The 14952-nt window shown below is 35.3% G+C and overlaps 1 protein-coding gene across 1 annotated transcript in view; it reads right to left on the reverse strand.

Moving 5' to 3' along the window:
* Nucleotides 1–2375: 2375 nt before the first annotated feature.
* The window catches only part of LOC135073855 (uncharacterized), a 64237-nt gene continuing 51660 nt past the window's right edge, over nt 2376–14952 (reverse strand). Inside the window, exons 2-3 of the mRNA XM_063968078.1 lie at nt 3822–3997; nt 2376–3295 (exon numbers count right to left, since the gene is read on the reverse strand). Coding sequence (XP_063824148.1) covers nt 2475–3295; nt 3822–3963 — 963 coding nt within the window. The 5' untranslated portion in view covers nt 3964–3997 and the 3' untranslated portion in view covers nt 2376–2474. The remainder of the gene's footprint in view (nt 3296–3821; nt 3998–14952) is intronic.

Here is a 14952-nt window from a genome sequence, read left to right on the forward strand (position 1 = left end):
TGCGCTCAACTGTTTGTGTAATACACCGGCACAATGCTCCGCCACATCAGCTGGCCCTCAAAATGTTCACCTATGGCGAAATCTGCTTTCGATTTCCGTGCAAATCCTATAAAGCTCCAAATTACATAGAATAACATCGATTCCCCTCAATACGAAGTTTGGCAAAAAACACGCATCCTTCTTCGTCGGTTCATATGTAGACATATCTTTATTTAGCACTTAAAATTAATTCTGCGTCTATTCTTTTGTTTTTTGCTTTTGTACAGCCGATAAAACCGGCGAGCGGCGGGCTGATCTTTATTATTTATTGACCTTAAAAGCTGACCTTGTCAAACGCGTCGATATTGCTGCTTATACGACTACGCTCATATACCTAGGTACAGTTACCGACACACATCATAATCTTCAACACAATGAATATAAGTGATCACATTTACATTTCTAGTCGAATACTCTTTAAAAACCAGTGAACTTAATAATCAACGGTCTAAAGTTAACATAATAAATAGATTCTAAAACGAGAATAACGACAAATTCCGATTTTATGTAAGCGCTTTAGTCGTGGGCAACAATGACAAAAATCGCGCAGAAGAACACACGGACGCAGTCGGTAATTGGAAGATGAGATCTCGTATGGAACGTGGCCCGAGGCAGCATGAATGAAAGCCGCTCACTGGCATAGCACTACGGTCTCGCAGGCCTGCGGCACTTTCAATAAATTTCGGCTTTTCCAAGGTATGCGCTATACATAGGATAGAGACTGTGGCCGAGATTTGGCGGGGTGCGCAGTGTACGAGCAATGTACAAAGTTGGTAGCGACAAGTTGTTCTCGAAGCCTGCCCGATCCGTGAACCTTTAAGGATATCGACATCCGCCGAACGAGTTTTTCCAGTCAGTATCATCGCAATATCACGGTTATTATTGAAACGCGCGCCGCGGCCGCGACAGGTAAGTAAAGTATTTATCACGAGATATATTTACCTTGTGTAGCGTTATCTCACACGTATTCAGTAAGGGGATCATAATATGCAGCAGGCAACGATGTACTCGTCATTATCATAATATTTAGAAAAAGTATTAAATAAAATAACTAGTAGCCTATAAAATCTTATTAAGTTTACATTTTCAAAAATACAAAAGGTACCTACTAATTTCGCGTAAGTAGGTACGTTAGTAAGCTCGACAAATATCAATTAAAACTGATCAAAAGTAATATACCTACCTAATTGACATAATTTACCTAGAGATGAATACATAAGCGTCCTTTACACCAGGTACCTACATACGTCTTCGTGATCATCATCATACTATAGTAGTGATTTGATACAGGCGAGATTTGAACCCTCAACCGTACTTGGCGTTACAGCCCAGTAAACGAACCATCAGGCCAGGAGTCAGATATGTGAAAATTATTATTTATTATGAACTAACATCAAAATTTTGATCATTTTTTTTTACATTTACATATTAATGACCTCACCAACATGATGACATTAATCAAGCATAAAGATCCAATAACACAATAATGTCGTGCAATCCCTATGTGCAATACAGAGATATGGTTTAGAAAGTTCATGCGACCGAGTCCGCTCCGATTGTATCTCGTAGACTCATTCCACTTACGGTACACATACAACGTGGTTGTGGGCAGAGAAATTTACTAACACAAATATCAAAATCCATGCAGTCCACTACAGAATCGATCTGGGACATGTGACCGATCTGTCAAGCACGACTTTTGTGAACTCTACATCTGCTCCAGAGAAACAATCAAAGATTTACATTATAAACAAGGCGAACTAGTTATTATAAAATGAAACAAAATCATAACTAATTATAAAGTAGGTATTTTACATGTATTTGAAACCAAGTTAATGTTAACTTTAAGCTGGATTTATTCTATGTACCAAGAGGTCGGTTTTAAGATTTAAAAGCTTTAATAAACCACTGAAAATAAATAAATTAAGCGTTTATTTTCTCAGTACTAATTTTGTAAAACTAATTCCTATTCCTAGTAAGAGACTGGTGCCTAAAATAAGTTCCAGAAAAACCTGAGACACTTAGTCACCAGGACTACTCCGTTGGAACTCAGAACTATAACAAGTTGAAGTAACATAGAAAACTTAAGACTGAGTTGCACTAACTTACTTTAACCGTAACTAAAACTAACCGGTGTTTTAGTATGGAATTTGACAGATTTTTGACATTTGTTAATGTAAAAGTAAGATCTAACTTTAACAATGACTTTAACGATTACCGGCGCTTTTTGTACGGAGTTTGACAGATTTTTGACGTTTGTTAAAGTCAAAGTAAGATGGTGCAACCCAGCCTAAGACTGCAAAGTTGTTTGATTTATTGAAATAAAAAGATTCATATGAAATTACATTACATTATTTATTTCTTATCACAAAATTAACAATTCGTTATTAAATTTAAAAAATATTGGATTGTATTATTCGGAATTAAATAAATAATTAATCAGAAATAGTGGAATCTTCCTTTTCAGCTTCGCTTAATACAGAAAAAACTTTCCAACGAATATCTATTTCTTCATCGTGCGTATAACAATTTAACACATAATCACATATTTCACTAAAGAATAATTTTATATCATCTTCTTCAGAATTCACGTCTAGAATACTACTTACTTCTTTCTTAATTTTCTCTACTTTTGCGCTGGGGTCGTCATTTTCAGGCAACGTTTCATTTTTACATATTTCCATGGACATATCAGCAGAATGTGACCCTGTGATACTAATATCTTTTAGTTCACATTGAGAACTTATTTCAGAAGCAGTAGAAGGTAGTTCTTGCACTACAGCAAAATCCTTAATGTCTGGCTTTGTCTTCTCATCGCCGTCCTTAGCAAAGGTCAATGTCGAACTTAGTTTAATTATAGAAGCATTACTTTTATAACATGCAGCTTTTATTTTGGGTTCTTCAGAATTACTAGCCTCATCAACATTGATTTTTCTTTTTATCAAAGACTGTTTTTCATCCCGAGATACATTCGATGTTGTTTCCTCATAATTTGTGTCACTTTCTTCATCCGTTGTATCACTATCCCAACCTTTACCAGTTGCACTTTTTGACGCCAACACCGGAGGGATATGAAAACCACCAGATTTCTTTTTTCTCTTTTCTTTTTCAATTTCGTCCTCCAAAAATTTTAAAGTGCCATCCAAGTATTTTGACCTAATTAACGGATTCAATTTCCGATCATTATACGTCTTCTTAAATGACTTTCGTACTTTAACAAACTTATCATTACAGCCCTTTGGTGATATATCATGACCTGCAACAAAACAAATCCAGTTGTTTACCCTATTCAAATTACTTATTTATAACTTTTAGATAGCTAGAAGTAACATTATCTGTAAAAAATATATGTAATAACCTTTACTTTTACTATAGAATAATAATTACTTTTAAGTAAATCTCTAGCTAAAGAGAAACTAAATACAAAAGATAGAAATGTCAAGCGAAGCTGTGTACATATATTATATTAGGAGACATGCATGTCCCAACAACATAAAGTGAAGCCATATTGCAATAAAAAACAATTTTAGATTAGAAGCATTATGTAATTAGAAAAAATAGCTTAAAATGAATTTTTAATCAGCATTTAAAAATTTTATATTCCAAATTCTACATACAATATGATTTTAATGGTCTATTATAAGACCAAGCAACGTTGTTCTTTTTTATTTATAAGCGCTAAAAATATCATATTTATATGTTACAATAGCTATTACAATACAAGCACAATTTTATTGAATAAGCTTTGTACAAGTTATTTTGGATCCATATAAATCCCTTACCTAATTTACACATTTCTTCCGATACTTCAGTCCACGATTCCCGCACGATGCTGTGCCTGATCGAACACTTTTTGAATAGTGCGGGCCGTGCTGCTACTAGTTTGAAAAAGGTTTTGTCCAATTCCGTCCACGTGTATGACATCGTTGTATCTGTTCTCTTGCTTCTGCACCAGGCCCTGCAACCACGCGCAACCGCGGTCCGCGGGGGAATGAATGAATGAATGGATTACCGCGCGACGCGCCGGCGCGACCCCCCCGGCCCCGCGCCCCTTCCCTACACAGCTGCACAGTGGGCACGCTCCATGCGTTTTTAGGTTAAAACTTATTAATTCTATCTTAAAACTTAAATAAGAATTGACTTGAATTTTAAGAAACGAATGATAAAATATAAATAAATAAATAAATTTTGCGTACAGAATTTTTCGGAAACTATAAATTTTCATACAGAAAAAAAATATGTACTTTTGAATATTTATGTATGTGAATAATTTCGTTATGCAAATAAGGTGAAATATAAATGTCGCTTGAAAGTAGTACTTTAGAAGTATTTTTATTTAGACAGTCTAAGACGAGTAGTTTTAATAGGATAAAAACAAACCCTTAATTTTATACAATAAGTTGTTTTATACAATGTTCACCTATGTTTTAACAAATAAATGAGTTGATTTGATTTGATTTTATTTAAGCATACTTTTCTTTCATAATTTTATTTCCTTTAACACTTTTATATTACAAATAGATTAATTTAAATTTGCTGAATCAATGTAACATTGTATTATTTATCGCGTCTGTAATGTATATTAAAGGTTAAATTGAAATAACAGTGTCATAAAAATTACAGGTTTATTTTTAAGATAAATAAATATTAATCGTAAGGAAAAAAAACAAAAGCCTCAATTTATTTTTAACGAAAAATTTATTTAATGTATTTTTTTCTTTTAAGATTTAAGTACATTATGTATTTGACTCCTCTATGACATGGAGCGTGCCCACTGTGTAACGAACGCGGCGGCAGATAAACAGGCGTAATGGGTGAAACACGCGCCGCTCAGTCCATGCACAGTGCACACCAACAGATGGCGCTGACAGTAGGTTACTGTGGCACACAACACCGCGCCTACAATCCTGAATCGTGGTGTCGGAGTTTTCTAACCTGCTAAGTATAATAGGAAAACCGATATTATATCAAATTGGACTTTTGTCCCCGAGCACCACACTCGCTCGGAAGGAAGCACTAATACATTAGCTTCCTTATTGAGGTCGATTCATCTACTAACACAGAGACAAAACGTTTAATCCAAACATACTGTAAATCACAAAAATGATATTAAAATATTGTATTTTCAGGTAAAAGAATACGTTAATAGGGCTAAGCGATGGCGATGCCAACCGCAGTTTCCCGAAAATCTTAAGAGATCCTTACAATAGTAATAAATTAATAATATCTACTTGTAAAAATAGAAATTAAGTGTCTAGTAGTTTGTTGTTAGGACTATATTTTTATTTAAAAAAAAACTGACCAAAAAAGTGTGGATTCTGCGGTTTGTTTCTGTCGAATCGAAAGCAAGTCATTAAAAATTCGTGTTGCAAAATAAGTAAATAATCACAAGTTGTTAAGATTATGGAACTGTTTCATTGAAATCCAACCTTTAACTTTATATTTGTAAGAATTTTCTTAATTTGTTAACATAAGATATTGAATAATTCGCACAAGCAAGTCCAACAGCCAGTTCGCGATATGCTCAAATTTTTCACTGTAACTCTTGAAATTTTCAGTTTTAGGTACGAGTACCTACACAATATACGAGCTTTTTGCATTGCATTGTTAATTGATAGGCCACTAAGCTAATAAAATTCCGAGCTTGTTTATAATCAATGTTTAGATTGAGTCGTAAACATCAGTCTACTCCACACTTAGACACGCAGCGAAGAGATCACGAAATCGATAGTCGCTTTGTCTATTGACACTGAAAATTTAAAAGTCGTAGGAAACATTACAGGAGGGCGTACCGCGTGGGCGATTCGTAGTCGCGTCGTAGCGTGTGGGGCTGACGTAGCGCGTGACGCTCTCGCCTACGAGCGTCTACGAGCGGTGGGCGTCGGATCAAGCTCGCCGTACGGGGGTGAAGGTAATAATGATTTTTATTAGATGAGATAAGATAATGGTGCATGACACTTTTATCTTTTTATTTCAGGATATCTATAAATTATAAGCAATCCTTGACATGCCTTAGAAGTGAGTTGCCTAAGTTGCTTGCCCTTGACATAGAAGCACGAACTTTTGCCGTCACATATTGAAAGTACTCGTATTTAAGTAGGAAACTTGAAAGGTAAGTTCTCTGCCTAAGTACCTGTATTAAGTACCTAAGCCGTGTATCATTTTGTTGGTATTTTACTTTGTTTTTCTTTCTTTTACAATTAATTTCTTTGGCCAATTCGTCTCGGGACATTGCGCAAAAAGGTGCTTATCACATGGACACCAAAAGCTCATTGAATATAAAACTGGCTTGAATGTTTTACGCGAGTAGAACAGTTATGCCGTGCGGCCATCAATCGCTGGTGTCACACATATGAGAGAAACGGTCAGTTAATGACATTCACCGTTTCGAGACATTGGCGGAATTAACTATATTGAAATGACGGAAAAAAGTCCGTGACGAACCGACGATATTCACTTACACATTAATCAGATAATATTTTTGAAGTAAAAAATATTATTTTGTTGTGCACGATTTTCTGATCTCTGCTGCAATGTACTGAAGAGTAAAAACGGGTCTGAGTTGTAAATTGATAGTTGTTTTACCGTTTTTCATTCCAACTATTGCAAAAAATATTAATAAAGTTATAAGCTGTAGTGCTCTATCTTGAGCAATATACGTCACACTGGCATCTGACGTCGTCATTCCAATAGACTAACGTCACTCGTGTGTTAAATGGCACTCGATGATATCATCTACTCGAATTCGACCCTTTCAGTATTATGATTTTTATTAACACAAAAAAAATCACTATTAATAGAAGTATATCTTAAATGGATCTGACCAATATTATTTAAAAAAATCAGTCAATCAGTATTTTAAGTTACACAATAATCTTAAGAGTTATGTTTACATTATTAGTTCCCTCTAATAAACCTGAGTTACATTTTTCGCACGCAACATTCGTAAAGTGAAACATGTCACCACTTTATATCTTAACATTCAAATTAAAGATAAGATCAGAGATGTTCTTTTAAAACAAGATTTGATGCCAGCTAGTACGCTCGCCATGTTTCGCGATCTAACGACGCGCAAACTTACATAACTGGCGATTATGAAAAAGTCAAAAAGTTAGTTTAACACGTTACGCAGCGTTTCGCGCTCTACCGTTTGTAAGTGATCTCCGTTTGAACTCAGTCAAATATTTTAGACGCACAAAATACTCAGTAATTTATTTTTTAGTATGCATTATTTAACAGCAATTACAATAACAAATGAATACTAAAAAAAACAGAAACCATTTCAATCATGTCAAATACTTTAAAACAAAAAAAGAATTGCCACAACTACACTCACACATCTTTTACTGTAGTTTACCAATGTATTGTGTAAGGATCTAAATTTAGTAATACCGATACCTACTTACTTTGTTTTCTGTTTACAACGCGTCGGTCAAATGGTTATTAATAGGAATATGATCAACAGCCGTTCGTTTGTTATCAAATGAATAATATTATGATCAATGCTAAATCAATTTAGGCTCCTAGCCAAATTGACGTGAAAATAGACAAAGCATCTTCATTTGTACAGATAAAGGAGTCTGAACTGAGTCCAGTCTATTTAAGACATCCTGATGGCGCGGTGACAAGCTGAATTTCCTTAAGTAAATGCCACGTACTTAATCCTCCAAATGAGAGAAAAAGACGTTCAAGTGCAAGTTCTACAGTAAAAAATCGGATAATCTTCAGTGGATTATATTATCATTACATACGTGTCATCAATATTTATTTTTTAAGTAAGCAATTCTCTCGCGCTTTGGCAAGAGTTTCAACTTGGCGGATGTTAACCCTCAGAATTCGAGTGTAAATCTGATTATCTGACATGAACGATAAACATTAGCAATTTACAAAATTGATGAAATGTTTGATTTCTATGGTTCATGTGAAATAGATAAATGGATAATTTATTACCTGAAAGACGTTTCAACTTCCAACACTTCTTTCTATTTATATTCATCAGAATTTTGCCGTAATTAATTAAAATTGGCAAAACGGGTACGGTATAAATTGTTTTTGCTCGAATGAATTTTTATTTATTGCCACAAAAAGTAATAAAGTAGCATACAAGTGCGCGCTTTATTAGCCTGCGTATACGCATACCGGTCTCAGAACCAGTCCTCGGGTGAACCCAACGCTGACAGACGAAAGAGCGGTCGGGGACGATACACTGTCGGGCAATCTCGGGGCGTCCTCACTCGTCCGTGTAATAGTCGCTCGCGCCGGATAAACTGGCGCACGCTTCAGACGCGCCGCTTTGTCGCAAACGTTTTGTTGTCGTTTCGCTTACACTTCCAATCCCTATTGTCGTTTAATAGTTTGGTATTCATCTGCAAACGAAAGTTGACAGTTGCTTAAAAGTATATATTATTTAAAATGGTAGTACCTTCAAATGAAAGAGCGATGGCCTCGTTTTAAAAGAATTTCGACTTGTTTGACTCCTCTTCCATAATCTACCAAGACCAGTTCACGAAGAGGTGTAGTGTTGCTGAAACTGGTAGCCAAGGGTTCTTAAAGATTCATTATTCGCAATGTTCTCATCTGATATGAAGAGCCGCCAGTGTTCCTAAAAGCCTTGAAGCCTAGAACAGAATTCATTAGGGTACCTAATATTACTTCATTACAAGACTCTATATACCAAAAACGTTACCAAGTTATCTACGGTTTGGAGTTTGGAGAGATCGAGGAATCTAATAAGTATGACTATAGTGTGGCTCTGATCTGAATATGTATGTACGAATATTTTTCACGATGTTTCGGATGTGTATTTAGGTCCGTCTAATTTCATAAATGGCCAACTCAAATATCTCTTCACAGCATGAGAATCGTAAACGTGCGTGTGCTCTAAAAAATCGCGGTGGATGATGCCGAGTGGGCGCGATCTATGTAAATGCCTACACGCTCGCTACAGTCCGGTACGCTTTCGAGATGCTATCGACTGCGCCCGCGCCACTATAGACAGAAATGACAATCATTAGCCTCTTTAGTTTCGTAATGATTTTATTACACACATAAGCACCTCGATACAGGTTTCGGGCATTATTGTGATGTTATCTCTCGGGCATCGGATTGTGTGATCTTCGCGGGCGCATCTTTGGACGACTTTAAACAAAGTAGGTCTTATTACTTTCTTCAGTGAAGCTTTAAATCAGTAAGTTGGAGGCTTTATTCAGCGTCAAAGCGTATTGTTTAAACTTTAAAAATTGCATTTTTACGCTCGTCGTAAACATAATCTACAAGATACGAAGTAGAAATGCATTAACATAGCTATTTTCGAATGATACATGCTCCAGGTGTGTATTCAATCCACTATGTGCCGAGGAGGATGATTTGTGCGCGTCTGGACTACTTAGTTGCCTATTTGTTATTTTGTCTTATCTTATTCGCATATCAAGAATATCTTTTTTGCAACTTGATTCTTTAGCTTGAGTGTGGTCTAGACTTTATTGTAAATGAGCTGCATGTTTAATGATGATAATTAAATCTTAATCAATTACTATGATTTCATCTATTTCAATGGAATGTGTGTTTCTATTAATTTAATGTCATATAACAACCAAGAGTTTCAAATGCTAAGTAAAACCTTTACATCATAATAAGTAACTGGCGAAAAAATACACTCTATTTGCTAATTATACAGAAGTCTATCTATGTTACTATGTTTGTTTTACATCAGGAAGTAACACAGTGACAAATCAGTACTTAAACACTTCAGATTATAATATATTACCCACAAAAAAGATAATGGGCGCTAAGTCTTTAGTATTAATGCACTCGGGGGCGGACCATACATAAAATTATCATAAACATGATAATACAACAGTTGTAAATTATATTAGGATTAATTTATGGCGCTATGTATTTACTATGATCAATAGTGATGAGTGGTTTATTGCATCAAATCTAGACATTATTGCTTTAAATTACATACTGTGGGTTTTTCTTCTATTAACCTAATTTAAAATGTTTTAGCACATATTTTTCGCGAAACCCTTTGCAAATATGCAGAATACAACTCTACCAAAGAAAGAATTTCTTAAGTCTCCAAAACAGATCTAGAGGTTACACACTAAACTAAATCGAGAAAAAAATATAGGAACCTCATTTACATTATGTACTACGAATTGACGGTTGAAGTCTAAAATTCAAAGCATTCTCTTTACGGTGGGGATATTGTAGAGCGGCGCGTTCACATATAGTTATTTAGTTATTTACCACTCTAAACCGATTGTTTGTTGATCGCAGTTGAACTGTATAGCATCACAATATGCGGACGACGCGACTGGTCGGAGTCAAAGCGCGCCGCGCCGAATGTAACTGTGAAGCGGCTCGCGTGTCAATAAACTTGATTCGAAAGTGGAAGACGCTCCGCTCCGACTTATATAAGCAGCCAACAATGTGCCCGAAGACAGCCGGGGAAGATCAGCCGACGGTTTCCATGAAACGAGCACACAACAGTACATTGCGAACAACTATGGGCAACTGCGGAGGTACAGATGCGCGATTCGGATGAGGAAAATCTTTATTGTAACTGCTGCGATCAAAAACTCGGAAGTAAAATCTATCCTGAAGAAACTACTGTTCCTTGTCTTTGCCAAAAGCATAAATACGAAACTTCTGGCTTGATGGTTTTTTCATACAAAGTTTGTACTCTACCCCTTTTCAAGATTTTTATACAACGACCAAGCTTCATGAATCTTAATTCAGCGGTTCCAGGCGTGAAAAATAAACAGAGTTTCTTTTATATTCATTCATAACATTGGTTTTATATTAATTTGATGATTGATTCTAGTTCCACTCAAATCAAGTATTCCTTCTCTACAAGCTTTGACATATCATTAGAATGAACAAATCATTCAAACTGCCCTATGACCTATTGAACTGACTCTTCTCTCCAAACTACATACACGAGTAGCCACAGATTAAGCACTTGCTCAAACGGGTCATGTCAGTCAAATCAAACGTCAAAATTGAATCCGCAAAGTAAACCACGTATCAAAATGTAATCATAATGGATTGTTCACCAATTTCTTCTGATATAAACTACTAACTTTTGACCTTACTCCACTATAAAATACAGACCGTATTGCTCTATCGAGTGTTCACTAAACGCGAATTAACAATAGCGAATCTCAATTTGGGATCCGGTTAGCTACAACTTACAAACGATTGATGTCAATCACCTCTATGAGGATACGGGGCCATGAGTCTAAACTATATTTTTCTTAGTCACGTCAATGACCATAGTTTTGGATTCCAGAAATGACGTCATGGTACCACGCAATTTACCCAGCTGTGACGTGTTAAAGTAACACGCGTATTTTAAATTCCCAGCGGTGAATGTTGTTTATCAATTACCTGGAATAGAAAACAATGATATGAGTAGGTGTGGGCAAAACAATAAGGTAAAGAAAGAAAGAAAGAAAGAAAAATTATTTATTTGACAACTAAAAAGCACAAAAAACAACGAGGCGGAGAAAAAAAAAATGTTGCCAAAGAGGTCACCCACTCAGTATTATCTTGACAGTTGACATTTTACTGCCAAGTGCCAAGATACTGGTTTTCAGTGGGTGCCTTGTACGCAGGGGCAAAAAAATTATAATAAGATAAATTCAAATTAATTAAAATTCACATTGAAATAAAAATAAAAATAACAATTACAATAAAATTTTTAAAAAAAAGAACAATACAATAACTAAAATTTTAAATAAACATGTCCAAAAATATATAAAAATTAAAATTCACAATAAAATAAAAATTACAATAAGAATAAAATTAACAAAATTAACAAAAAAAAAAAAACAAAAAACAATACAATTAATTTCAAATAAACATGTCAAAATAAATTAAAATTCACATTAAAAAATAAAATACCAAATTAACGACACAGACAGGACAATAATAATTTTAATTAGACAAATGTAATAAATAATAATAATCATGAAATAAATCAAAACAAAACAAAACGCCGCTTGGCTGCGGTCGAAGAACGCGGCCAAAGAGTCAGGTGACGGGCCGTGAATGAAGAAAAAATAATAAAAAAGTGACAAGAAAAAGTCACCTGACGTTCACGTTTGCCACGTAAATCAGCCACGTAGCGACAGAACACTTTCACTTTAACAATGTACTAATTAAATATGTGTTTTTTAATGTCTACTGTGTTAAAAAATAAATGGATTGACAGACGGATGGATGAACTCCATCACCCAGAAGCCGTGAACTAATGCGATGACTAATGCGGTAAAGAGATTAGGAGACAATATAGTACAAGTGTGGTATTTTTTAAAAGAAAGGTTAAGCACAACACAAAAGCTTATCAAGCTTAACTTGTAGACCACCTAGTTCTACGAATAAGAGCTGCCTTTTTAGACCAACTGTAACGCTTGATGTGCCGTCTAATGTATGTTATTTGTAAGAATTGCGTTTATTACTGAAAGCATTACACAGATTACAATAAATACTTGCATCGACATCATAAGTTGCTTTATTAGTGTATTATTAAGTACAATGTCTAATTTATTTTTAATTTAAATCACATATTGTTGGCTACGGCTACTCCTTCAAAGTTACCAAATAACAAATTTTGGTGTGTGATGAAAAAAGCTTAAAAAGCTCCTATGACCCCAGCACAAAAATCAAAATTATTTATTGTATGCAAAGTTAACATTACACACGTTTTATGGTGAATTTCTACAGTCGTCATGCATTGACTCATCTGTTCGGTTTAATCTTTGCGTTCAGTTACGAACACCCGTCTCGACACGGCTGTGGATCTCAAAAACAGTCCAGTTATTTGCAAAACCGCTATTTACACGGATCCCATAAGCATTTCCACGTTAGATACACTTATTATATGAAATTATTTAATCAATTACACACGTTTTCCTTTAATTTTATTATGTAAATGTAAACATACAACAATGCGCACTTAACCATAATCAAATTGTGTGTCAGTTGTGCAAACAGCGCCGAACTTTCTTTATAATTCGTCTACGTGTTTAGGTAAATATTATGGACTATTCGCATACATTAAGCATTGTTATGATGATTTTATGCCCTTTACGAAAATATTTATGTTTATCCAACTGTTATCGCGCTCGATTATCACGGTAGAACGCGAATAAAGATCGCTAATCTTGCAATGACAACGGATGATATTCTAATCAACTGCTATTAGGTGTTTCGTCATATTGATATTTTGAATGTTATCTTTTTTAATTTATTAGATCGAATTCCAAAATGATTTATAAACGTGTCATACGTAATCGTTCATCATCGCGAACTCTACATTCTGGAGCCTGGTTAAATTATCTTTATTTTCTGATCAGTTGTAAAAAATTATAGCCATCCTGCAAGTTGTTAATCAATTTGATGCCCATTTGTTTAAGCCATTGAATCCAAATTGGAGCGCAAGCGTAAATTAAACAAAAGAATGCGAATTAAGTCGATCGCTGTCCGGCGAAGAGACCGCCCCCCGTAGTAAAACGGCGGGTCAATAACTAGACAAAGGCTCGAGTAAGATTGTAGTTACTCCGATCGGCCTCAAATACTTTACGGTGGGTTTATTAATTAAAGTGCCCGACCTTGCGGGCCGCGCATCCAAGCAGGTCGGCGGGCCGCGGGGCGCCCCCTCCCCCCGCCGCGCGCGACTCCGACTTGAGCTGACGTCTCTCATTGACCTTCCGTTATCTGCAATAGGATTGTCGTATATCAATCCGCTTTGTTGAGCGCATTCGTTGATCTGGTTATTGCGCTTTTAGAGTTATTGTTTGTTTTCGCGATAAATATTTATTTTCAACGCATTTATTATACATTCTTCTATCATTAATGCTACTAGTTAACATTAGAATGTATTATTAAACTACCGACGAGTGGCAAAACTGAAACGCTCAAAATAAATCAACGAGAAAAACTAATCAACAAAGAGGTTTAAAAGTCGTCCGGTCGCCAAGCAATTATGGATGCTAAGAGGCGAATCTACAGTAAGCCGGTATACATGACGTATCATTCCAACACAAACACAACGCGCGCGCCGCGCCGTGTACACAGTATATATATGAGCTAAAGCAGTACGGAAACTTAGCCCTTTCGGCGAGTTAAATACCTACACTTCAACTGAGTGTTAGGGTTGGCACTCTTAATCTTTATAAAATTAATAAGGTTCTTACTTACTTATTTATTAAAACGTTTATTTAGGTTTTTTAATTATCAAATACCTAATGGAATAAATTAATTGACTAAATAGTTAACAAAAAAATAAAACGTTAATTAGGTTCTATAATGATCGAATACATAATCGAATAAATTGATTAAGTACTATTAGAGGCCGGTAGAAGATCTATTCTCATAAATAAAATACCGGATACTTACTTTCACATAGCTATTGCCTCATTTTAAATACAGTTCATCACTTAGTACAAAAGCGCGCGGAGCAAATTACTTTATCAAATAGAACACATAAATTGTTAAAAAGCGTAATTACGTAATTTAAAAAGAACTATTACAAAATCAGATGTAAGCACTTTATTTAAAAAGTAATATTTAATCATTTTTACAATTCAGAATTATTACGAAGTTTAAAAAATGAAAGTTCTGGTTTTGAAGATGCCGAGTTCAAGCAGCCGTATACTACGCAATACACTCGTGGCATGTTTTTTTAAAAATACAGCGGACAGTGCTTGCAATAAAATTATTATTAAAAACACAACGCGCGCGACACTCGCGACGGATGGACTGCGAGGTTCGCTTAGAGCTCGTGTAAAGCGTGCGTCTGTGTGCGTGAGTCTGATTTCGAGCGTTTGTATGAAGCTTCCGTACTGTTTGATTTATCTACTGTGCCGTGTAGCTCGGAACAATCGCAGAAGAGCGCGAACGGGC

Source organism: Ostrinia nubilalis, chromosome 8 (genome assembly GCF_963855985.1).
Source record: "Ostrinia nubilalis chromosome 8, ilOstNubi1.1, whole genome shotgun sequence".
Taxonomy (NCBI): Eukaryota; Metazoa; Arthropoda; class Insecta; order Lepidoptera; family Crambidae; genus Ostrinia; species Ostrinia nubilalis.